Below are 13,364 nucleotides of genomic sequence, written 5' to 3' on the forward strand. Positions count from 1 at the left end.
GCGGGAACAAATCCCCGACTGCACACGAACCCCGAGACATAAGCAGTTAATAGGCACACACAGGATTTTCAACAGGATTGGGGTGGGGCAGAGGCTGGTTGTGGATGCACCAGAGAAGCACTGTGCCCCAACGGACAGGGCAGGGGGATGGCCACACCGCTGGGTGCTCACCAGCTATTCCAGAATAGAAAAGGGCACACACACGCTCAGACTGGGCCTGGCTAGCACAAGCCGGCAGGAGCTGATGGAGAAGGTGTTCAGTCAGCTTCCTGGGGGCTGCTGGGCTGGCCACACCCACCCAATACAGGCAGCAGCTGGCAAGGTGGAGAAAACAAGGCTGAAGGGAGAGAGGTCTGGAGGTTCCCCTGCTCTATTCACACAACCCCCTGCGGCTCTCAGGCTTGGGCACCTTCCAGGTGATAGAGGTCAAGGGAATGGGGCACTGACGCAATGGGCAGTGACGGAGGCTGGCACACTGATGCCACTTTTCAACTTTTCAGTGCTGTGCATACACCCAATATCTGAGCATGCTCAGACCTTGGGTGTGCTCTTCCCAGACCTCATTTTCATCCTGCCTGTGTTCACCCTACAAGCCTTCTAGAAGAGCCGTCCTTCTGGAGGTGCAAAATGCCTACAGCCACTGGTGCCGCTGCAGAGACGCACGGAGCCCCTGGTAGTGCTGCTTCCTTAAAAACCTGGCCCTTAAATAAAAGGAAAAAGTGTTATAAAATGAATAAATTCAAACAAACTCAGCTGATTGGATTTAAACCCCCCACACAACGACTGACTGATTTTAGCTCTTCTTAGTCGTGTTTCAATCTGCAGCCCTCCTGGTTACTCGTCATTCATCAAACAGCTGTTCTTACCCCCCTGCTTGTCAAGCGAACTCTGGCTGCTTTACCATCTGAACCTTGAAAATATGTTAGAGTTAATGCAGCCAATGACAGCCTGAAACCATCAATGGGATAGCTCAAAGCTCCTCCCTGGTATTAACATCTGGTCATTTACATAATTGGGCTCTTTTTGCATATTCACACATGGCTGATGGTCCCTCACTCAGCTGCTGGACACATAAATGGTTCCATTTCCACTACATGCTTCACTGAGGAGCATTTCCAACCCCACAGAAGCAAGATGAGCTCCAAGACTCCCCTTCTCTGGCTGCTGCTTTTCTGGATTCAGGGTAAGAAACAGACAATGTTCAAAGAGTTAATAAGGAATGAGACAAAGCATCTAAAATGGCCGTGGTTTGTTTGTTGAAATACAAGTTCCTGGGGTATTTTCTAGTTCACTTCTACTCTTCAGTTTACAAGCCTTTTAATGTCTCACTTATCCAACCCTACCAATTTTTATTTCTCTCTCCAGGTTCCAGTGGGCAGATTGTCATGACTCAGACTCCAGAATCTCTCTCAGTGTCTGTGGGAGAGACCGTCACTATCAAATGCAAAGCCAGCACAAGCATTAGCAACGACATCGCTTGGTACCAACAGAAACCTGGACAGGCTCCCAAGCTTCTTATCTATTACGCCAGCAGCCGTCCCACGGGCATCCCAGACCGGTTCAGTGGCAGTGGATCGGGCACTGATTTCACATTCACAATCAGCAGGGTTGAAGCTGATGATGCTGGAGATTATTACTGTCAGCAGCATTACAGCACCCCTCTCACACAGTGATACAGTCCAGCACAAAAACCTCCCTGCTCTATGAAGTGTGCAGTGTAATAGACACTAGTACACCACGGTCAAGTAGCACCACAGTCAAGTTTTCAGATGTTCTGCCAAAAGACGACTAGAAGGAAAACTTCTCATATCCACTTAAATAATCTAAAACTTTAGCACTGTATTGTCATCCTGAGAGCTTAGCTATGCAGGGAAGTTGGTTATAGCAAGAGCTGAGAGTCACTGGTGAAATCGCACAATGGTATTTCTAATTCGTTCCATCGTTTTTAGAAATCCAACCTTCTTGGTGAATTGTCTGGATTTATGATGCTTGGAATTTAGGTAATGACAACATCACTGTAGTGGATTTTATCCTAAATTTCCAATATATACTCTCCGCATTATCGCCATCTTATTTTTTATATATATATTTATAAAAACAAACAGAAATTCCCAGATAGGTTGTTGAGAAGTACTGACAACCTTAATTCTAAGAGTAACAACATTACAAGGATGTTGTACTTATCCCAAAACCAAGCATTGGAAAACCAGGGAAATTCAGAATGAATTACACTGACACTTTAAAAAATACCCTAAACGCTTTAAAGTAAAAAAAAAAAAAAAAGCACTGCTAAGGTACCCAAACAACCTACACACACACACACACACACTCACACACACACTCTCTCTTTCTCTGTAAAAATGTCTCACATGAGCATTAACACAAACCCAAAGAGAATGCCACTGTACAACCGTACTAATGATATGCAGATAGGTAATATCTACCTTATGTCTTCATTTTATGTTATTTAAAAAAATAGATTTTTTAAGACCAGAAGGGACCATCATGATGATCTCGTCTGATCTCCTGAATCACACCAGCTACAGAACCTACCTAATATGTTCTTTTACTTGTACACCAAAGAAGGCAGAATACACCAGCCAGTTTGCATCACCAGAGCAGCCAAAATATCCTAGTAACCCTAGCCCTTGGTTTGTAACTGACATTGGTTCAGGAGGCTGTTAGTGAGTTGGAGGCTGTATGAAAGAGGCAGAGAGAGCCCAATTCTGCAGTCTCACCATCTGTGCTCTTTTTGGTGTCACTAGGCATAGCTACCAGGTAACTCAGGGGAGTGGAAGGCCAAAAGAGTCAATGAAGCTCCTTTGCTCTGGGCCTCCCTGAACCACAGTGACTCCATCTTGTGAACTCTCACCTACTTCTATGCTAACTGCTTACATGCTGAAGTAGAAATGTAAGGGTCAGCTTTTCTAGCAGACAGCTGTAGTTTTGTTAACACTAGCAAAACTTGTAGTGATAAGACGAGGGAAAACTGCTGTAAACAGGCTTTGCAAGGCCACAAGAGAAGCAGGCGAAGGGAAAGTTTCTAACATGCACACTGTGTACCTGCTGTAACTGTTGTCTGGAAGGGAAGGGTTAGGGTGAAATAGACAAAGGCTTGCACAGAAACAGCTTGGAATATAAAAGGGAAAAGTTGTTTGTATGTGTTGCACTGGATTTGAGACATGCTGGTCTCCTAGTGCCATTTCAGAGCTCTGAAATAAATTTGGCTTGCTTTCTCCCCTCGGTGTCTTTATTGGTGCCAAGCACACCGGGCAACGAACCCCTGTTTGCCATATCTCGGGGCCCAGTTCTGGGCAGGCAACACTCTTGAAAGATTTCATGGCTGCATACCAGTGCTTGAAAGGCTCCCCATGGTGCTGCTTCCTCAACTATACTGCGCAATGCAGTTGCACTCCTGGGGGACCTGATCCAAGAGTGCCAGGGAACGTCTGTAGGATGGGTAGGGCCCTACCAAATTCACAGTCCATTTTGGTCAATTTCATAGTCATGGGATTTTAAAAACCGTAAATGTGATGATTTTGGCTATTTAAATCTGAAATTTCACGGTGTTGTAATTGTAGGGGTCCTGACCCAAAATGGGGTTGTCACAAGGTTAGTGTAGGGGGGTTGCAATACTTCTACCCTTACTTCTGCGCTGCTACCGGTGGCGGTGCTGCCTTCAGAGCTGGGCAGCTGGAGAGTGGCAGCACAGAATTAAGGGTGGCATGGTACGGTATTGCAACCTTACTTCTGTATTGCTGTCTGCAGAGCTGGGCCCTCTCCGGCTGCCCTGTTCTGAAGGCAACAGAACAGAAGTAAGAGTGGCATGGTATGGTGTTGCCACCCTTACTTCTGCGCTGCTGCTGGTGGGGCGCTGCCTTCAGAGCTGGGCACCTGGCCAACAACTGCCGCTCTCTGACCACCCAGCTCCGAAGGCAGTGCAGAAGTAAGGGTGGCAATACCATGACGACCTTACAATAACCTTGCAACCCTAGCCTTTTGGGTCAGGACTCCCAGTTTGAGAAAGGCTAGTCTCCCCCATGAAATCTGTATAGTATAGGGTAAAATTACACAAAAGACAAGATTTCACAGTCCGTGACACGTTTTTCATGGCCGAGAATTTGGTAGGGCCCTAACGATGGTCTTGACTCAAAGCATAAAACTAGTCACTGGGTGATCTGGGTTCCCCATGTAACAAGTGAGGAACTGAGACACAGGGAGACTATGGCAGAGCCAGGAACTCAACATTTATCTCTTAACCACCGATCCAGTACTTTAATAACAAGCCTGTCCTGCTTTAATAAGGCTCATGTGCTATCTATACACTATACGGGTAACCTGGTGTAGGATGAGATAATACCTCAGGGTTACAGTGATCACACAGAGGATACAATGCCGAACCAACCTGAACTTTGCCCGCAGTGTAAATATCACTGGACCTGGCCGTACTGCCATAGTCTGAAAGGCCTCATGTTTGAAAACTGGCTCCACAACATCAATCACAGCTTGAAACATGTGACTGGGGGGCAGAAAGGGGACACAGATACGATAAGGGAAAGAAGCATCAGGCCGTGTAGCACCACACTCCCTGGGAACGCTACAACATCTGCTTGTGCAGGCTGTTCATGCCCTAAATTCTGTGGACACCTCTTCCATTGGCCAGTAGGTGGCAGTATTATGACACAACATTGCGGAGCTGAAGATTTCATGCCAAACAGGCCAGTTGCTCTCCAGATTCACTGGTACAACCTAGTTCAAAAGGAATACATGTTTGATTAGGGTTACCATATTTAAACATTAAAAAAAGAGGACACTCCACGGAGCCCCGCCCCTTCCCCACCCCCGCCCGCCCCAACTCCGCCCTCTCCCCTGAGCACCCCGCATTCCCCCTCCTCCCTCCCAGCCACACGAAACAGCTGCCCGAGCGCTACCGGCTTCACGGTTTGCCAGGCAGCGCTTCCCCTCCCGGGCTCCAGCTGTGCTGGGGAAGCGCCCGGCCGGGGGCGCAGGGTCTGTAGGTCTGGGGGCTGCCCAGCAAATCGTGAAGCCGGTAGCGCTCGGGCACCTTGGCTCTTCAGCTACACAAAGCTGAGGTGTTTGGGGGGAACAGCAGCAGCCGCCGCCGCGGGGGAATCCGCCTGCAGCTCGCAGCCTGCCGGAGCCACTCTAAAGTAAGCAGGGGACTGGGACAGGGATGCCGGCAAAAAAAAGCTGGGACTATTTTCCTGAACATGTTCGGCTTTTTGGCAATTCCCCCCAGACGGGGATTTGAGGACCAAAAAGCCGGACATGTCCGGGAAAATCCAGACGTATGGTAACCCTATGTTTGAACATAGATCATAGAATAGAATACCAGGGTTGGAAGGGACCTCAGGAGGTCATCTAGTCCAACCCCCTACTCAAAGCAGGACCAGTCCCCAACTAAATGTCGCAGAAAGGGCGTTTGGACTCCGGATTCACTGGTACAACCAGATTAAAAAGGAAGGAGAATGAATGAGCTACTACACTTCCCTGAGCAAAATATTTAAAAAAGAAACAGCTGTAAGGCAAGACTGGAAGCCCTTATCCCCACAGCTGAGCACTCACACGAGCAGTCCCAGTGAAATGAATGGGATTACCTATGAGAATAACTGCTCACCGTGTGAGTAACAGGCTCAAGACTTGACCCTAAAACTTGTTATCGATGGGCTTGTGTTTAAACGTATGAAAATTGGGAAACAAATGGACATCTGCAGCCTGCTCTGCTACCCATTGGTAGAGTCTCCTCATTAAATAATAAATCCAGAACTGAACCCACTTCATGCCATGTAAGCCTCAGTCTGGGCACTTGAACACCGGAATAGTGAGTAACTATGAATAGTTATAACATGCAACTGCAGCATGAAACAGACAATTCAAAGCTTTCAGAACAGTTCTCCTGGGTCTATAATCCTGTTGACCTCCAGCATTTGACCCTTTTGTGTATTCACACTAGAGTGATTTTTCTTTTCTGAGCACTTATAAATGTGTTGAATTACTCACTGGAAATTGTGCTTATTGACAAGCATTTCTAATAACAGGCAATCAAGATGGTGTCAGACACTCCTCTTCCCTGGATGCTGGTTGATTTCTGCTTTCAAGATGAGAAATAATACAAATGTAAGAATTGTTGCATTGATGTATTAAATCTACTGTATTGCAAGTTAATTTCCACTCTTCAACTGAAATTTACACTGTGTTTCTGTGTAAAGTTTTGAATAATTGTGATGCCGTCATCCTGCTTACCCCATCCTCTCTCTGCCTCTCTTTTTTCTATATCCAGATTCCATTGGACAGAAAGTGCTGACTCAGACTCCAGAACCCTGTCAGTGTTTCTAGGAGACACAGCCACTATCAACTGCAAAGCCAGGGTGAGCCCAGCAACAACTTAGCCTCATACCAAAAGCAACCAGGACAAGCTCCGGAGCTTCTCATTCATAGTGCTCTTACCCTGGCCTCTCGGCTCCCAGCCTGGTTCAGTTCTAGTGGTGCTGGCAATGGAGACACTGATTACACTCTCACTGTCAGCAGTGTGGAAGCTGATGATGCTGGGGATTATTATTATGAGCTGTACACTGACCGGCCTCTCCCAGTGACACAGGCCAGTGCAAAACCCTTTCGGTGCTGCACAGAGTGTGCCATGCCTGTCAGCCTATGTAACTGCGCGATCTTTTCACTGTTATCTTTGGCTTCTCTCCCCCATTACTCTCCTATTGTAATTTCCAAATATTCACTTGTTGCATCTGGTAATTAAATAGACCTAGACCTGCAAATCCTTATCCACATGCATCACATCATTCACAGGACTTTTCCCATTGATGTCAATGGAACTGCTTACATCAGTAAAGTTATGTATGTCTGCAGGGGTTGGCAGGATCAGGTCCTTAGTGTGTAAACACCTCAGGGCAGGGACTGTGTTTTTCTCTCTGCTTGTACAGCACCAAGCACAATAGGGCCCGATGGGAGCCATTGGATGGCGCTTTCTGTAATATAAGCATGACAGTAAAAAAAATAGTAAATGAGAGCGAGGCAGAGAAATATAAAACTTTCATGCCAAACAAAAACAGGACATTCTTACGATAGTTAATAACTGATCTCTACAGACAATGTTGTGGCACCTTTCAGCCACAGATTGCAAAGCTCTCAACAAACTTAAGAAACAGCTGCAACATCGCCAGGCATCCTCGTCTGGGTGGAAGTCAGCATCCGTTAGAGTGCAAAGCAACCGTTCAAAACAGAAAGAGAATCTTTATCAAGCTGAAACTATGTGGGGAACCAGGGGATTACTGTTCTCAGCTGTGACTTTACCAGAGCAATGGAGCTCAGATTTTTAAGGAGAGTTAGGTGTGGTTCCTCTCAGTTTTCCAACATCTAACTGACTTGGGTTCCTTAGCCTCATTTTCAGACATGATTTCGGCACTTAGATCCAGATCCGCAAAGCTATTTACACACCTAACTCCCACTGAAATCAAAGGGAGTTAAGCACCTTTATGGCATAGGGGGACTCCAGAACACAAGTCTCTTACAGAGTCATTGGAGGGGAACAAAGATCCACACTCTCTAATGAGGTCTACACTCTACCCTGCTTTCCCCAAAGAAAGGGCCCACACAAGCCAATTTGCACAGATCTGCACTGGGAGCACGGCCAAGAAGAAGCAGCTTCACAAGGAATTACTCAATTTTTTTCTGAGCCGCTTGGCAAGCAGGCGGAATGCAGCTGCTGTTCTGCTCCTGAAGTGGGCGCTGCACACACCCTCCCTTCCACAGCTGGCCATCTCTACGGCTGGTGCAGGGGGTGGAGATCCTGGCTCACAGTCACTTCTGGGCTGGTTAGCGGTGCTAGCTCCAGACATCCCTTGGGTTTGGGTGGGTGCAAGGACAGCAATGTGTCTAGCCCCTGCATGGGAGGGCTCCTAGCACACCCCTATCTTTGCACACCCATGGAGGAACCAGTAACAATCTGTCCCGAAGGAAGGGCCTTACGGTAAAAAGAATCTAGACAGGACATCAGCCCAACTGTCTCCTTGGGCAAGGACACTAGGGAGAATCTATGAATATTTTCATGGCAGGGAGAATAACGCAAAGGTAAATTGAGGTAAACGGATAAGAAAAATGCTGTAAAAATGGCTGGAAGATTTTAACTGCTAAAATTCCAGCTCACATGCGATATTTCTGGTGCCCTCTCCATACAGCACCTTCTATTATTCCATTTATTAAACCTCCAGTCTTGCATTTTTACCTCATACATCGCTGTCACCAGGTTACAGAGACCAACACTGCACAAGAGTAACAGGAAATGCCCCGTAATGAAAATGCGGCACATTTATATGAACAGGTCATTTGCATGTTCACTCAGGAAGGACGTTCCCTGGCTGGGCTGCTGAGAGTTCATAAATGGTTCTGTTTGCACTGCCTGGTGAGCTGTTCAGCTTTCCCCACGGAGACCTGTCAAGATGCTCTCGCAGGCCCAGCTTCTCTGGATACTAGTGCTTTGGATTCAGGGTGAGCATTTTATCAACAAGGAACAGACTTCATAGGCAATAAAATGCAAGTTGGGTTTACAATAATACTATGTTATTTATTTAGCAAACTAGTGTTAAGTACATGATTCAAAGCAAAATGTATTTAAATATCCAGTTTTAATTACTTTTAAAGATGTGCCATGATTGCCTGAATTTTCTTTCCATATCTAGACTCCTATGGCCAAATTGTTCTGACTCAGACTCCAGAATCCCTGGCAGTGTCGCCTGGACAGAGAGTCACCATCAACTGCGAAGCCGGTACCAGCATTAGCAACTACTTAGGCTGGTACCAACAGAAACCAGGACAAGCGCCTAAGCTCCTTATCTATGATTCTACCAACCGTGTCTCTGGGATCCCAGCCCGGTTCAGCGGCAGTGGGTCTGGGACTGATTTCACTCTCACAATCAGCAGCGTTGAAGCTGAAGATGCTGGAGATTATTACTGTCAGCAACGCCAGAGCTACCCTCTCACAGTGATACAGACCATTACAAAAACCTCCCTGTGCACAGAGAGAGCTGATGCTTACCATTTGTTACAGCTGCGACCAGAAGGGTGAATTTTATGATTTCATGCAAATAAAAGAGAGGAAGTAACTCATAATACACCTGACACTTTTATAGCAGCAATGATCCCAAAGTCATCAACAAAGTACAGGGATCAGTTCACCCTCCACTGAAACCCAGCTCCACGGGGGTGGAAGGAGTAACACCAGATACTTGAATGCAAAGTTCACTGTACGCCATTAGAAATTCCAGTATAGTTTCATTGGGCCGCATTTATATTCTTCCACAACACTGGTACTAATCCTCAGCCCTGCTATTGCAAAACTTGCTTGGGATGTCTGAAGACCCCAAGTGATCCTGGCTCTAGTTTGGTATCTCATCCAAAAGACCAGCCCCTGCAGTGCAGCCCCCTCATAACACAGGACATTGTGGATTCAGTACAGACTCAGAGGGATGGACGCCTCCTAATAAACCATCAGCACCATTTCCATTTTCCCAGACAGTCTCCCATTCAGTTACTTACCAAACCTATCCCTGGTCCAGCTAGGACAGCACATGGGTACTAGAACCTGTATCTGCATGACCAGAGCAGGGAGCTAAGCCCCACCAGTGATGCAGGAGAGGAACCACTTCAACCAGGACAGGTGGTTCGGGGAGTCAAAGCAGGACAGACCCGTAAAACCAGGACTTTGTTACAGCTGTGTGAACAAAGTTCGCCTAGGTTACAGTCGCTAGTCACACATGATATGGGCGGCCAGAACTTTTCAGCTCATTCCATGAACAATATGACGTTTCTTACTTCCCAAAGGCCTAGCTGTAAAATGAGCTCCTGATACAGCCCCCTGGATGGCAAGGGGTTATCCGGGAGGGGGTGGGTGCAGTGGCTGGACCTTTATAAACCATCAATCACTTTTGCAAACAAAAACTGAGTCTCACACACTGAGGAGGAAAAACTGAATTGTGGTAAGAAAGGGAGTCAAGACTGGAATCTTCCCACTGAATTCTCTGCTGTCCGTCCGGATGATTTCCTGTCTGTGTTTCTGTACTAGTGGAAGGCCTGAGACTCTGCAGAGCTCTCCTGTGTTGTCTGAAGGCTGCGGTGCGTCCTCTTACAACCCACACCAGCCATTGTGTATTAGACCCCATCAGCCTGCACTGGGTGGGGTCACCTTGTATTTCCAAAGCCACCAGTCAGCCCTCACTGAGCTCTACCCTGATGAAACCCTGCAGAAACCAGCTCAGCCAACCCTGAGCATCCACCGGCCCCACTGCTCTCCTGTCTCATCCCTCTGAAAATTCTGGCCTATGGGATTCCTCAGAGCTGGAGCTCTAATTACCCTCATCTCTCCTGTACCCTCACCAGCAGCCATCTCCACATGATCTAAATCCCCAAGGAGGCACCTGACACCTGCTTTGAGCCAACAAAAGGAAGTCACACAATAAAGAACAAAACCTCTGGCACAATATAGATTAAATTCATCCCTGAGGCAACTCTGCTCAATTCACTGGATTTGGCCCCGCACGTCTAACTGGGCTGGTTCTACTCCATGAAAGTAGAAGAGACAGCTGAGATAATGATGGAGTCCAAAGGATTTGGTGCCCCCTACAGGTGTTTGTTCAGATCTGCAGCAACCCATCCCCACCATTCCCACAGGAGGGGGCTCTGCTGAGTCAGCCACAGCATGGTTTGGGTTTGCTGTGTTGTGAGTTGGTTTGGGGGGATAGTAGGGAATAAATCCCCACCGGGCTTCCAGCACCTGCAGGGCCTCCCTGAGGAAAGATAATCAAGGTGTGGCTAGTCTATCTATGTCAATCCCTTCAAACTGGAGTTAGCTATTCTCATGAGAAGCAGAGACAGGTTTTCTGGTCAGCCAGAGCAGGGAATGAGGACAACACAGAAGTCTGCTGGTCTGTGTTATTTTGCGTGGGTTCATACTGCTGGGCTGCGGTTTCTAGGCTACTAAGCTGCAGGAAAGGATGGGGGCAGAGTGTTGGCTGGTTTGGGGTTTATACTTGAAGACAAACCCTGCAAATGAATCAGAAACTACAATGAGCTTGGTTAGTTGCTTCACCTGGGCCACCTGTGAGCTTCCTTTCCTAATGCTCCCTAGCCTCTGTTTGCCAGAAGCTGGGAATGGGCGACAGGGGATGGATCACGTGATAATTACCTTTTCTGTTCATTCCCTCTGGGGCACCTGGCTTGGCCACAGTCCTAGTAAGCACCATAATGATAGTATCTTACCAGTCAGGATAGGCAACAATGAAAGGTCATGTTGATTGGGAAGCAAACAGCATAAAGAGTAGAGCAGAAAACATTTAGCCAAAAAAATTTTTGTTTTCCTTATAGGTAGAAAAAAATAAAAAATACAATTACAACAATGGGTTTCTATTATTGCACTTTGCAATAAAAGCTACACTTTAAAATAAAAGCCACCTGGATTATATTTGTAATATACACACACACGTACACACCCCATGATGTGCACCAGGCATTACTGCATATCTACAACATTTCCTCCATTGCTCCATTAACCAGGCTTTTGGAGCAGAACAGGGCTGCAATGGTCGGGTTAAGCCATGTAATTAAATGATCAAGATTAAAATTCAACATAAAAACTGTTTAAAATGCCATAAACAGCCTCTGCTGAGCAGCTTTCTAGCATCTCTCCAGCCCAAAGGACACACCAGGAACATTCTCTGTGGACTCTCGGTTACTCAAAATCTCTCCCCCACTCTGGTTCCTGCGCAAATCCCTTTGAACAACAGACACAGGGTAGGAAGTGAGGTTCTGAAACACACCTCGGTACCTGGGGCTGAGTATGCCAACCAGAAACAGTTTGAGCCCAGGTGTTGCAGTGCTGTAGATCATGTTATTTAGTTTGCTGTATTCTGAGACTCTGTTAGAGAGCAGAGCCATAACTTTCCAAGGGTAACAACTTGGCAGATGGTCTTTAATTTCCTACATAAGGAGATACTGGGCTATTCAATTATATGTTCATGGGGAAGGAGAAAAACTAGAAGATAAAATGATGACAGGCCAGGCTGCTAAAGAATATGGGTGGATGGTTTGGCTACTTATATGTAGTTGCAGCATGTAGGGTGTCCCCTCAACCATCTTGCTACTCCACTCTTATAAACCACATGACCAACAAGACAGTTCAGAATCCTGCTTCTGCCATTTAAGTGAGGTGAATTTACATGAATTGTTCCTTTTGCAAATTCACACATGAGCGACACTCCCTTCCTGCCCTGCTGAGCTCCTATAAATGGAGCTGTTTGCACTGCATAGTGCCCTGGTCAGCACTGTCAGCTGAGAACTTTCACAATGATCTCCCACACTCAGCTTCTCTGGATACTAGTTTTTTGGATTCAGGGTAAGAAAAAAACAATAGACCCAGCTTTAATGAACAGCAGCAGCAGAGACAATGCAAATATATTCTATTTGTTGCAACAGATATGTTATTTTATTTGTTTCTATTTAATAACCTATAAAGTTAAAAATGTATTCAATATAAAGCTATAACTCTGATTAATATATCACAAGTTCCTGTATTTTCTTTTTACATCTAGACTCCACTGGGCAGAAAGTGCTGACCCAGACTCCAGAATCTCTATCGGTCTCTCCAGGAGACACAGTCACTATCAAATGCAGAGCCAGTGAAAGCGTTAGCAGCTATCTAGCTTGGTACCAACAGAAATCCGGACAAGCTCCTAAGCTCCTTATCTACTATGCTACCACCCGTCCCTCTGGGATCCCAGACCGGTTCACAGGCAGTGGGTCTGGGACTGATTTCACTCTCACAATCAGCAGGGTTGAAGCTGAAGATACTGGAGATTATTACTGCCAACAAGGCTACATCCCTATCACTGTGATACAGACCAATACAAAAACCTCCCTGAGCGAGGGCACAGTCCTGAGCATTTGTCACAGCTGCATGTGCAACACCAGCTTCACACATTTCATAACAAACAAGAAAGAGGAAGTTAATTACACAATTCTCTGCCACTACTCCCACTGTCATTTCTAGTCTGGACACAGAGGGCGAAGAGAAAACCTAACTCCACATGGCTCTTTTAAGCAAAGGCTATTGATAGAGGCAGAGTGATCCTTTTACAACAGAAATTGCGCGGGGGAGGAATGGGGAAAGCACTATTTGTGCAGCACCTTGATCCATGACTGGAGCCTCCAGGAGGCATGACAGCAATACAAATAATGACTGTGATTAGGAAGTACAAGACATTTTTTTTCCCGAAGAAATTATCTCCCATTTAGGCACAAAATTAATATTCCACAGAGCTCAGCAGGTTGGATGTCGAGGT

General features: G+C 46.4%; 1 protein-coding gene and 1 gene segment (V, D, J or C); both read left to right on the forward strand.

Annotated features, from left to right (window-relative positions):
- The first annotated feature begins 1,120 nt into the window (after positions 1–1,120).
- Positions 1,121–1,673, forward strand: LOC128838026 (immunoglobulin kappa variable 3-20-like). The segment is given in 2 exon segments: positions 1,121–1,183; positions 1,366–1,673. Coding segments are annotated over 2 exon segments (357 nt in total).
- Positions 1,674–8,460: 6,787 nt separating this feature from the next.
- LOC128837968 (uncharacterized) lies at positions 8,461–13,072 on the forward strand. The gene is made up of 5 exons (XM_054029672.1): positions 8,461–8,520; positions 8,712–9,093; positions 11,811–11,817; positions 12,334–12,418; positions 12,615–13,072. Exons 1-5 carry the CDS (start codon positions 8,472–8,474, stop codon positions 13,070–13,072), a joined length of 981 nt encoding a protein of 326 aa, XP_053885647.1. The 5' UTR covers positions 8,461–8,471.
- Positions 13,073–13,364: the final 292 nt, after the last annotated feature.

The sequence above is a fragment of the Malaclemys terrapin genome, chromosome 5, assembly GCF_027887155.1.
Source record: "Malaclemys terrapin pileata isolate rMalTer1 chromosome 5, rMalTer1.hap1, whole genome shotgun sequence".
Taxonomy (NCBI): Eukaryota; Metazoa; Chordata; order Testudines; family Emydidae; genus Malaclemys; species Malaclemys terrapin.